We start from the raw sequence: 13,400 nt of genomic DNA, 5'->3' as shown, positions 1-13,400 counted from the left end.
TGGTCCCGGTACTTGGCTGCTCTAATCAAATGATCACACATTTTTTCTTCTTCTCGTTTATCGGCAGAATACTGGGCGCACAGTGACTAAAAAAAAAAATTTTTTTTTAATTTTTTTTTTTTTACTATCTTACACATTTACAAACACCATCCAACAGAGCTCCTTAAAGCACTTTTCAAAAAATGAGTTTGTCTTGCAAATACCTTTGAGGTAAGAATTATCCCCACTTTACAGATGTGCAAACTGAGGTATTGAGCAATTGTCCACAGGTACAGTAACTCTACAGCTAAGCCAACTATAAAACCTGGGCCAACCATTTGCATTAACCATTACAACGTACTCCCCCAAGCTATTTTTTTAAACATTACTAATGTGATAGCAAAATTAAACATTTTGGCACAACCAATTCCATCACACTCGAAGAATAAAAGACTGTGATTATAACACACAAGGACAGATTTACAAAAGGAATTATATACCAGTTAAATGCCCAAAGCCTCCCAAATTCAATGGCCATTTAACTGCTATCTGTATCAATCTGAAACTATAAAACCTAAGAAGAAAGAGTTTCATATTTTCAGCACACAAGCCCATATTGACACTTAACTGTTATTCACGTCTTTAAAGTAAAGCCTCACAAATAAAGAACACTAAATAGGTTGTTAGCTATTTAAGGTTGTTAACTACATGAAACGTCCTTCCCAAAATGTCAGCTGCAAAAGACTATCTAGATGTAAAGACTGAGGCCGCTTTTCACCTGTAGATATGGTTATTCTAGTTTATGGTTGTGTTACAATAGCAGGCTGTTATGGCAAAGCTAACCTTTCTTCTTTCTGTACCTTATCAGTTGCATAAAAATATTGCATTTTTCACAGTAGTCAAATCTAACCATTAATAAGAACTAAATCACAAAAAATGAAAGGGTGAGAGATTCTTTGCTACAATATTTTTTTTGTTCTTGCTGCTACTTTTGTTCTTCGTTTAAAAAAGTTATTGATAATTTAGCACTCTTGAAAAGTACCAATTTACAGTCCTGGAGCCTGAAGCCAATTAAAATACAGATCAGATATAATTATGGATAGAGGCAATGAAAGCTTCTCCCCACCTCAACACTTCCCGTTTCTAATCTCAGTTTTCACCTGGCAATTCTACAGATAGTGTATGTCAGACAAAGCACTTCAGCCTTTGTCAATGATTGGATTATGTTATGATCTAGTTAGCAGAATGGATACAAATGTCTGGAAAAGAAAAAGAAAGAAAGAAAATGCCTTTTCCTTGTGAAGAACAGCCAATGAAGATGTTAGCACAATTCTTCTAAGTTTAGGTACTTGCTAAGCGATCACAACTTTCCTGACAGAAAGCATTTGATGGAACTTTGCACTATGATACCTACAAAGGATTAATTTTATCAGTCAATTGCCTTAATTGCAACAAGTATGAATAGGATTAAAAAGTATGGGGAAAAGCCCGTGAGTAACAAATTCAACATAGTTTTTCAGACATTTTCACTGTCAAAATGAACTAATGGAAAAAAAAAGAAAAGAAAATGGAAACACCTTTCAGTTTTAACAATAAGATATACGGATTACAAATTTCCATGTAAATTTTCCCTGATATATTTTGAATATCCCCGTTACAGCTCTCAGAACAATGCTCACCTGATGAACAGAAATCCAGAAAGCGTGAAGCACAGGCAGCAGACTTTGCAGTTCAATGAAACATTATCAGGAATTGCCTTTTGTACTCCTAAACCTAGCATTCCACCATCCCCTCCCCATCAAAAAAATAAGATGGCTAAGTCATGACAAACACTACACAAGATTTTTATAGCTCTTTTTAAATATAGCTGTCTTCTCCAATACATTAACCTATGTTGCACCCATGACAATTTTGAATTCTCTTCACCAGCACTTTGTAAATGTTTGATAAGCTGTTATTTTTAAGTTGCTTGAAAGGGCAGAATTCTAAAAACAAGTGTCCAAGGTAAGCTAAGTAGTAAAATGTTTTAAAGTGCTCTTTAATGGATCCTCCTTTACAATTTGAACAGCAACTTTTCATATCTGACATAAAATCCATAGATATAAATCACATTAGAGGGTTATTCCTTCCCCATTATCAATCTCTGTCTCTTTATAGAACATTAAGGTCACATTTGACCTTAAAACATGATAAAATGGAAATCAAACTAGAATGTTTTGTAAAAGATATAATGAACTTGTACCTCCTTAAAAAAAGTCTTTATGATGCCATTTTGAATGCATTCTTTATTAAATACCAACAATGAATTTGGTGTGGAGACATGACTTTCATATGAAGAGAGCGCCCACAGGCATTTCCCTCCTCCTGACAACTTGCATGTACTTAAAAGAAAATGGCTTTAAACTGTCACAAGATTAAAACTAGCAAGGAGTTTACTGTTCAGCAGAACAGCCTGATAGAGCTTTAAAATGAATGAGCTTGCAATCCCCCTAAATCCTGCTTGAAATTGATAGGCTTTAATATACAGCAACACCACAATTATGACATTACTCTAGGCAGGGATCTTAAGTGTAACAAGTTCATTAACAGTTTACATTATGTCAGTAAGACCTTGAAGCTGCTGGAGTTCTCTTAGATGTTTGGCACCTGCTCATGTGTAGTTGCTAACATCTGAAATATTTCACCAGATTAGCGGGTTGTCAGGCCATCAACTACCAGATTGGTCTGAACAGTCTAGTGTTTTTCTAGATTACTTCAGTTTTAGAAATGTCAGCAAGGGGGAAATAAGGAAAGTGGGAGAGATGGTCTTAAAGAGAAAAAGGCCTTTGTTCTGCCACATAGTCCTGGGATAGCAGCCAGAACCACAGTTGCAGATACAAGATATATTTTCAAACCCTGGGAGTACTCTGGCCAAAGAGAGGCTATTGGCATGTCTATATCAGAGTTTGGAACAGCCTCAGATGCAGTTACACCCTTTAAACAGTTCAACACTTCAAAATTTTAGTCCTGATTTGGGCTAAGTTCCAAATGCAGAAATATTTCTCTCGAGTTGTATATGCTAAATCATTTACCATAGAGTCCTTTAAAATCATCCAAAAAGAGTCCTAGCAGGTGCCCCAAAAGTAACAAATTTCACATTTGAAACCTAAGTGGAAAGAGGGAATGAGGTCAAATAAGCAGAAAAGGGTAAAACATAGCAAAGTATTAGGTATCTTATCTTCCCTAAATTCAGCTTGATGTTAGCCTGAGTCTTCTTGGATGTCTTCCCTTACAGTTAACTTGTACACTACTTAATGCAAAACTGATTAAAATAAACATGACTGATATTGAATCTGTTCTTTATTGAATAAAATCATTTTAAGATAGATGGTTAATTTCAATGCTAAAACTATGGTTTTCCTTTTATCTAAAAAATCTTGGTTTGCTTTTATACCTTTACTTATTCTCTATCCTTCACTTACAGAATAACTGTAAAGATGGCAGTAATTTCCCTTTTGCTTTAGACAGAGTTTTTGTTCCTTGCCAATATAACTATTCTAAATTGTCTACTCTTCTACCAGGTAGTCTTTTTTCCCTGTTGCAATTTGTTTCAGCAAGTCTGTTAAGCCTCTACAACTTAGTTTTATTTTCCACTGATTTTCACTAAGGTTGACAGTACTTAATTCCTGTTCTCAGTCAGATTAAAAAAACTGGAAGAATTAGTAAATCATCTCTCATCCTAACAAAGAGTAGATAACTGATATTCAGTGTGGCAGCTATAATCTAGCCTATTTAAATCTTAGAAACTGGCCAGAAAATGGTTCCTTTGGTGCAAACCCAGACTAAGACAGTAGTATAAATTAAAAGCAATGTACCTCCCAGGTGCACATTCCCTCAAAAACTATTATTTGTTGATTCACAAGCTTTGCAGTAAATGAGCTTCCCTAGATTTTCAACTTCATATTATCCTATGCAAAGTACTGCAGAAAACATTTTTTAAAGAGTTTAAACAGACTGGAAAAGCAAGTAACCCTATTTTCCTGTTGAACTTTAGGACTGGACTAAATCACATATTCTCAAGTATGACATGCCATTTGAGACCCAATGAAATTGCCATTCTGAAGGATGATAGGAGAGGTACTAAATGCCTCACCTCATACATCTGTTCAACCTGCAACTAGAAAATAAAGAATTTCTCTGTCAGGGACAAGAACCATCTAGGATAATTGTCAATAGACAATGAGAACAGGGGTAGGCAACATTGCCACACAAAGCCATGTGACTATTTTAAAGATTTACTATTTTAAAAAAAGCCAAGCATCAACAGCCAAAATTCAATTGCCCAATCAGTGGTTGACCAACAAATATGCTACTTGAAAAAGCAGCTATTTCAGAAGTCATGAATACCATATTTACTTGAATCCAAGACAAGATTCTTCCCCCATTTAACATACAGGAAAGCCTCTCATCTTAGATTCACATACAAGCAGGGGGTCAGAGCAGGGAGAAGCAGCTGTGGCTGCAACTCCAAATCTGACCCCCTGCTACCTGTCTCTCTTAGCCTCTGCTCCCAATATTTGTTCCCTACCACCCCTGCTTACTTTTCCCCTGTAGCTCTGGCAGAAAGCACAGAGCATGTGCTGCCTCCAGCCCCAGTCCAGCCATAACTTAAGTGGTGGTGGCAGCAGGGGAAGAGGTGGGCGGGGGAAGAGGGGCAAGTTATGGGGAGGGGCAAGCGGGAGGAGTGCAAGGGGTGGCAGGCAGCAAGGGGGAAGGCAGCAGGGGGTACAGGCACTGCAGTGGGTGGCAAGGGTAACGCCACACTTGATTCCCCAGGCACCAGCTCCTCTGCTGCTGCTTGCCCTACTGTAGCAGTGAGGGGATGCATTTAAGATATATATATTCAAAAATATATTCTAAACATGGAAAATGATAGCATATTTATAAATTTTCCATGTTTAGAATCCAATTATTTAAGGTTGTCTTAACTCCAAAGTCACATTGATTTTGGATAAATATGGTCATACTCAAATTATCTATTATGCTTAATTTTTTTTCTGAAAAGAAAAATCTAACTTTATAATTCAGGATGAAAATGTTCAAAGTCAGACTGGTTGTAAAGTTTCTTTTAAAAAAGTAAAAATGATAAAATTCATTAGATATCTACTTCCTTGGTTCTAATGGATGACATACTAATGTGTGCAATATGTGCCCCACAGAGTTCTGATGTGATCATAGGCAAGATGACAAACATGTAACTATGCAACTGAATCAGGGCTTTCCATTTCCACGCTTCAAACAGTACTTTGTTTTGAGTGGTAGGTTTAGGAAAAGGCCCAATGTAAGAAGACCGCAGAGATGCTGAGGAGAGGATTTCAGAACCATACCCATAATGAAGCAAAGTCATATGAGGGGAGAAAATGGAGAAACAAGAAGTTTATTCTGCTTGCAGAAAGATCGTTGCCAACAACTGTCACGGTGAATCTGTCCAGCTTCCCTGCCTGCCCCTACTTCAGTGGAGAATGAGATTTTCTGATATTTTAATAAGATAACCTCAGGCTCAGTTTATAGAAAAATATGCAAAACAGAGCTGAAAGTAAAACATTTTGTGTACACATTAACATATGAACCACTACAATTTCTAAAATGATGTATAATATTTCACAAACTACTTCTGAGTTTAATAGCATTTGATAGCAGATAGGATTTTTTTTTAAATACGATTTTTTCAGTCTATTGTCTGAACTTCAAATTTCCACAGAGCTTTCACTAAGCATTTTGAAGTATGCCAGTCCCTTTGCTTAATTTGACTCAAAATTACTGGTATCATGAACAGCCTGTCCCAGAGGGTGTCATTTAAGAGGAAAAGTCATCCAGGAGACAACGGAGTCTCGTGCTGCTAATGCAAATTTCCTTCAAATAAGGACATTTTAGTAAATGAAGGAACTCCTCAATCTTCCACTTTCAAGGATCTTTGCACTTGACCCCTGACCTCAGGTTTAAAGTCTGGACTAAAAAAAATGCTACCCAGGGAAATCTTACAAAGACTCCTGAATAAGACTTAGAAAAATGAAAGCTTAAAACCTCAATAGCGAACAAAAGTCAACCAATGACAATGTCTGACAGCCACCTTCAATTCTGAAGTGATGCCTCTGTCATACAACGACTCAAAGTATTGATTTCTCTCAGCATGAAAAAAGCCTAAGCCAATGAAATAGATATAGCATCATCCCCCCGATAATAGCCATCAAGGTTAACACAGGCAGAACACTTATCAAAGTATCTCTTCTATTTCTTCTTGTTTTAATGGACTGAATACAATGTGATGGCTTCTTGTCTGCACAACCTACAGTTTCCAAACCTCATTTATCCATCCTTTATACTGATTTGGAGATTAAGAAAAAAATCTGCATCTAAATTAACTGTCTCTTGTTATAAATTTGTTCCAGAAGACCCTTATAATTTCACAGTCAAGCACTTCTCTAAGAAATATATATAAAGCATGCTTTTAATATGAAAAATGAATCTTAAGACCAAAAAAAATGCAGTCTATTCATGACAAAATTCTCAGAGACGGAAAGAACAGGCCAGATGCATATTAGTAAAAAGATGAGCAAGACTAGAAAAACCCTAACACAGGCAGCCATTAGGGCTAGCAATGAAAAGAAATGGCTGGAATTCTCAAGAGATTTCTGGTTCAGCCCTGATTAAAAGCAATTGCTTTCCCTACAGCCTTGGGTAAGCGGCACAATATTACATGTTAGTAAACTCAGCAACAAACTGGGTAAGTGCAGAACCTTAATGGAAGTTACATGCTGCATGCCAGCAGAACTTAATAGGGTAAATAAAGTCATCAAAACCAAGAAGAGTTGAAGCAGATATTAAAATGAGTGGCTCAGCTCTGAGCAAGAGAAAACATACGACTGTAGTGGTTGTAGCTAGTAGTGACCAGTTACAAATTAGATTACATTTCCCTTCCTTCCCCCCTCCTCTCTGTAACATCTCCATTCCCATTTTAATTTCTACTACTGCAAAATCAGATCCTTTGGTCTGGTCTACCTCATTATTATTTGTAGGGCAGTAGTTCTTTCAGGGGGCATACAAAGATCAGGCTTGTGCCTACATAGATCTTACTGCATCATTCCTCTCAGAATTCTCTTGTTAAAACACTGTTCTTCCAATGCTCGGAATGTGTTCAGTCCTGTTCCACGTCCTTTCATTGGCACCCCAAATAAAATTCAAGCTCCTTATTCTCATCTTCAAAGTCTTCCACAAATTCACTCTTATTTATATGGGCTTTCATTTCCACCCTGGCATAATTCACCCTCAGGCCTGAATGCCCCTTGCTCTATAGTTGGTCCATCTCTCTCTCTGCACTTGCCTTCAGGTTGTCTTTTACAGAGGGATCTTCCTTATTGACTCCTGCACATGTTAAACTGAATCTGCAAAAACATTTCCAGGTGGACACTTTCTCTGGTGTTTGCATCTTTACATTGTTTATGTCTTAAAATAGGCTACCACCTTGATGCAAGTCAAGAGCCTGAAGGTTCACCTCTAGCAGGTGGAAGCATCAGGATTATCTACCAATGTCGGGCATCAGACTTTACTCTCAATGTTCACACTTAATGAGATTTCTCTTCCAGGAGATTCCTGCCTCATTGTCTAAACCCCTTCAGACTTGTGCAAACAAGACTGTTATACACAGCAAAAAGCCTTCTTCATTCCCTGCATATTACCCATTCTGTACACTGGATGAGATAGGGGAATTATATTTAAAAAATAAATACATAAATAAAATACGATCATTAAAAAGACTACCTGATAATTCACATACACAAAACAGCTAAATTAAAGGCTACACCAGCCCACTTAATTGTGGTTTGTCACAACTTCTGAGTGTTTGACTTTCCAACCCTAGCAGTCCTCTAAATAAGTAATACTTTAAGTAGTATCATAAGTTTTTAAAAAGCTAACTGAAGGACAAATTTCACTTTATAGAATATACTGACTGGTATGGGCACATGGGTGGATAAAGAAAGGTTGGGGGCAGCCAACCTACCCCAAAACAAATGTACCAACACACACTTCCAAGGCACCTTGTTGAGATGCCATACTGAGATGCTTTGTGCACTCCAATGTGGACTGTTGATTTCATGTGGGAATGTTGATTAGCTTTACCGAGTGGCAGAACTAAACAGACAATGACTACAGTGCTGCCATACTGGAACTAAAATGTATAGAGAACTAGCTCAGATAGCTCTGCAGCATGCCCGGCAAAACAACCACGAGACAGGTGGGTGACAGGATCATATGAGAAATGGGTCAGAGGTAACGCATAAGCTTTTGTGTTTCTCTCCAAATTAACATGTGGACCTTTCCATTCCTGGTTTCCTGTTTGCTACATTAGTTTAGTAAGTTTACTTTACGATTGTGTGTTGGAAACTGCTTGACTATGTTAACTTTCACATTTATAACTGATCTTTTTGAACAGCTCCCAAGACTATAGGAGGAGATGAGGGGGAGAGTAGAGAAAGTGATCATACTACAAGAGGCAAAGACTTTTTGGGGAGACACAGGAATCAATCTATCATTCTATACAATCAACAGAAAAATAGAACAAGCACACATTCCATTCCTGTGCAATATTTGGTAAATATCTCTAAACAATACTTCTTGTGGAACTAAAATGGTATTTAGAATTAGACAGACCTCAATATTAAGATATCACATAAGTGTATTGATATGAATATCAGAATGGCTATCCATAGTACAAGAGGAAACTGCCATCCGTCTTTCACCAGCTACTAGCTTCTTGCTCCAAGAGTTATTTTGGCTAGCTTTAAGTTAATTAGTCTGGGACCTTCCAGCTTCTCTAACTTGAAACTCTGACTGACCTCCTAGGCACATGCCCTCAGCAATACAAATAACTCTCCACTGCTAAACAGGACAAACATTGTATTTTCTATCCCCAAATCATTTTCCTCCATGTACTTAGAAACATCACTTCACAGTGTGTGACATTATGACTCGGTGTCCAGCTGTATCTGGAGAAAGTTTGGATTAGTTTTTAAGAGTTTCAAATCTGAAAAAGCATTAGGGGCTTTGGTTTCCTGTCAGAGGGACTTTCAAATGGTTGTCAGGAACCTCTGAGGGGAGATGAAAGAAAAGATAAAGGATTAGACAGGATTTATTCAAAGGGCCATTTATAATATAACATGCTCAGCTGTGCTGACCTGCAACTATCCTAACTCTCATTCCTTACCTGATTTCAGACTTACAATAAACATAACTGAGACAATATTGGGGAGATTTAATCTTTGTAAGAGTAGATTTTTTTTTAATAAATATTTCTGTTTAGGAGGAAATAGACAAAAATATGGAGGAAAGAAAAAATAAAACAGGACAGTGGGGTAGGGGCTGTGAGAAAAGGCCTGACCTGTTTTGGTAGCGTATTGACTCCATGGCTAGGGACAGAAACTACACAAACTGGTTTAAGTAATCGGAAACCAGTTCCAATCTGTAACACAACAGAAGTTCAGTGCGCATAAACCACTTTCAAAATGCCTGAAACTGGTTTAAGATAAACATGGATGGATGTAGTATCAGACTTAACTAATTTAGGTTAAATCTGTTTCAGAGTATCATAGTACTTAGGGTCAGAAGGGACCTAAACACATCATCAGGTCCGACCCCCTGCCCCAGGCAGGAACGGGTGCCGGGGTCATATCATCCCAGCCAAATATCCATCCAGCCTCCTCTTGAAGACCCCCAAGGTAGGAGAGAGCACCACCTCACTGGGGAGCCCATTCCAGAGCCTGGCAGCCCTAACCATAATGTCTCCTGATGTCCAGCCTGAGCCTTCTCTCTAACAATTTGTGGCCATTACTCCTAGCAACCCCGGGTGGTGCCCGGTGGAATAGTCTCTCCCAATTCCTGCCGGTCCACCCTGGTGAGTTTGTATATGGCCACCAGATCCCCCCTCAGCCTTCTCTTGTGGAGGCTGAATAGGTTCAGGCCCTTTAGCCCCTCTTTGTAGGGCCTGCCCTGCTGCCCCCTGACCATGTGAGTGGCCCTCCTCTGGACCCTCTCAATGCTAGCCACATCCCTCTTGAAGTGCGGCACCCAGAACTGGATGCAGTACTCCAACTGTGACCTGACCAACGCTGCATAGAGGGGAAGGATCACCTCTCTGGACCTGCTTGTGATGCATCTGTAGATGCACAACAAGCTGCAGTTAGCCTAACTGACCACTTCCTCACACTGGTGGCTCATGTCCATCCTGGAGTCAACAATGACTCCAAGATCCCTTTCTACCACTGTGTTGACAAGAAGGGTGTTCCCCAGCCTCTAGGTGTGTTTCTGGTTCCTTCTCCCAAGATGCAATACCTTGCACTTGTCTGCATTGAATTCCATCCTATTCTCATCTGCCCACCTCTGTAATTTGTCTATATTTAGCTGGATTCTGTCTCTCCCCTCCAGCGTGCCCACCTTGCCCCACAACTTGGTGTCAACAGCTAATTTGGACAGCATGCATTCCACACCTACATCCAGAACACTGATAAAGATGTTGAACAGTACAGGCCCCAGGACTGAGCCCTGGGGGACTCCACTGTCCACATCCCTTCAGGTCAAAAATGACCTGTTCATCACCACCCTCTGGGTGTGACCATCTAGCCAATTTGCCACCCATCTGACTGTGTAGGCATCAATGCTGCAGTCACCAAGTTTTTTTAAGAGAATGTGGTGGGAAACCGTGTCAAAGGCCTTCTTAAAGCCTAGGAAGTTTTTTGAACTTCTACCCTAGACTCCCTCCAGATTCAAGTTAACTCATAGTCCCCCAGCATCCCAGGATACTTTGCACCTCCCTTGCAGGGTGGATGGACTAGTCTTGGCTCAAGCTGTCTGTTCCAGCTGAGCAAGATGGTGTGATTTAGCACCCCCCCGAGCTTCTGGCTGAGGCCACTGCAGGCACATGGTTGCATTTCCAAAATCAAAGGTATATGAATGTCTGTTCACTTGCTTATCAGTTCAATCTATGCAGCTTTGAGTAACCTGCAAAGATTGAATCAGTTCAGCCTTGGGCTTTTTGACTCTCTGTAATTAGCCTATAGAATATACAAGTAAAACGTGTAGAAGATAAATGCAGAAGGATTTGCATAAGATTCTAAGATACTTGTAGACATTCAGCATTCATTGTGAAACTTATTTGTATTGGAAAGACTGGTTTTTAGAATGACTGCTTACCAGGGTAAGAGGCAAGGAATTGTGGGAGATATCTTTCATTGGACCAACTGTATAATTTAAAACATATCACCCACAAAAATTTGTTTCACATTAATCTTGGGTTATCATGGCTACAATATCACTCCAACAATATACACAATTTAAGTTTTTTATTTGCAGTATGTATATTTAATACATACATGCTCTAACACCCCCTGGCTTCTGGCCTGGGCCACTGCAGGCATGTAACTCCATTACCGGAATCAAAAGTGAATGTCTGTTCACTTGCTTATCAGTTCAATCTACACAGATTAGACTAAACTACAAAGACTGAATCAATTCAGCCTCAGATTTTTTGACTGTCTGCACTTAGCTTGTATATTTTGAAACATAAGTGGTCATAAGCATTATATAATTGATGATTTATTTCGGTATTTATGCCAATAGCCTACATTTTCACATTTCATTCCAACTAATGTGAATCTGAACAGGGCAGATCCTGGTTTGTTTCTGCTTCTAATGCATTGATATAATGTTGTTGCAATTTCAGCGCAGTAGAGAAATAGAAAAAGTAAACAGCTTTTTATTGACATAACAGTGCCCAACATCCTTGAAAAAAAAAAAATCAAATTTGGGCCTATACCTTCTTGACAGAATGTGCTTTAAAAAAAAAAAAAGACCCAAAACTGATGTAAACACAAATAATATTGCCAAAATACACCTTAAGAGACGCATTGAGAAACTTTTTCACCGGGAAAGAAAATGCAGTGGATTGTATGTAAAATTAGAGTATTCAGACTTTAAAGCTCTGTTCTAAACTAGCATGAATGGGTCTTTCCTCTAAGAGTACAGTACAAAAAGCTAAGCAGCCTCACAATGCAAATGGTTCTTAACAGTTTTAAACTTTTCTAAATTGGGAAGCGGGAGCTAAATTCAATCTACCTTCAAAATCAATAAGAGCCTTTAAATGCAGTTATTTGCATAAAGACAATATGGGTATGAGACAGAAGCATTCCATTAACTTAAAAAAAAGGGTTTTACTAATGCTGAATCTTTAAGGTACTGAAATTCATGTCAAAGTAAAGCTCTGAAGTTCTTGTCAGGTGTGATCTTTTTTTACAGTAATGGAAATGTGTTTTTACTGACCAGTGGAACTGCAGTGTCGCTATAGTAGATGTAAACCAGGTTCATAAATGTCTACATAAAGGTAGGGTAGAAAAAAATTAGATGCATAAAAATGGTGCAATTCTGTATAGTTCCATTTCATTAACTTTTCCATGAAAATTTTAAAAATTAATTTTAATTATAACTATGATGCAGTTTCAATTGTGAAAATTAATAGCCTAGCAGTATGGGAAATCCTCCTACTTCTCATCAAGAATCTGGGATTTGCTGCAATCACTGGCTAACTTCCTTTCTACCGGCAATATAGTTAAGAATGCACGAGGGGAAAATGTAATACAGCATTATGTAAATAAACTTTATATTAATAGCAAATCATGTAGACAGGTGATATCCGTCTGACACATTGCAATCTGCATTATAAACTGCACCAGACTCTGTTACATTCTATATTCCAAATTTGAGTGGTTCTGAACACCTGAGACTCAAAACCAACTTGCCAAAAAAACATTCCTTTCTCCTCCCCGCAATGAAGACATGAGATTTCTCTACAATGTGATAAATGCTTTGTAAGTACTCTGTCCTGGATAAGCAACTGATTTAAATCCCATACCATGTGACCAGTTAGACAAGATCCCATACTTTTCAAGACTATTATTTCTAACCTGGCAAACCACAAAATAATGATTTAGCAATTCGTGATAGGTACAGAAACAGGATTTTTTAAAGAGATTTCTAAAGTATATTACTTTCAATACATTTCTCTCTTTCAAGTAGGATTCAAGGAATGTTACTTAATAGGTAGAAAAACAGCACTTAAAAAAATAAGCATTTCTGAAACTTTCTTTAAACTATGGTAAGATTTTATTGGCCCTTGCTTAAGATGAACTGTAGAACTCTGTAAAATGACCCATATTATTAATAATTGTATTATTAAAAGTAGCATGTGCTCAGCAACTGAAACCAACTATGTAGCTGATTAAATGTAGCCAACACTGAGCAAAACTATAAAACACATGGCATACATTGGGCAAACATGGACTAGATTACCATATCCCATCTAAAGAAAACATATGGTAGTACCCATTAAGTGTAGT

At 38.2% G+C, this 13,400-nt stretch overlaps 1 protein-coding gene across 9 annotated transcripts in view; it reads right to left on the bottom strand.

Annotated features, from left to right (window-relative positions):
- Positions 1 to 13,400, bottom strand: part of LRBA (LPS responsive beige-like anchor protein) — a 611,727-nt gene that overhangs the window by 335,858 nt on the left and 262,469 nt on the right. For all 9 annotated transcript variants that reach the window (XM_019481504.2, XM_019481508.2, XM_019481505.2 and 6 more), the window contains exon 37: positions 1 to 86. This exon is cut by the window's left edge and continues 81 nt beyond it. In XM_019481504.2, the coding sequence (XP_019337049.1) occupies positions 1 to 86 (86 nt within the window). The remainder of the gene's footprint in view (positions 87 to 13,400) is intronic.

The sequence above is a fragment of the Alligator mississippiensis genome, chromosome 2 (genome assembly GCF_030867095.1).
Source record: "Alligator mississippiensis isolate rAllMis1 chromosome 2, rAllMis1, whole genome shotgun sequence".
In the NCBI taxonomy this organism is placed as follows: Eukaryota; Metazoa; Chordata; order Crocodylia; family Alligatoridae; genus Alligator; species Alligator mississippiensis.
Note: the sequence above shows the minus strand (reverse complement) of the source record. Positions and strands in the feature narration are given on the sequence as shown.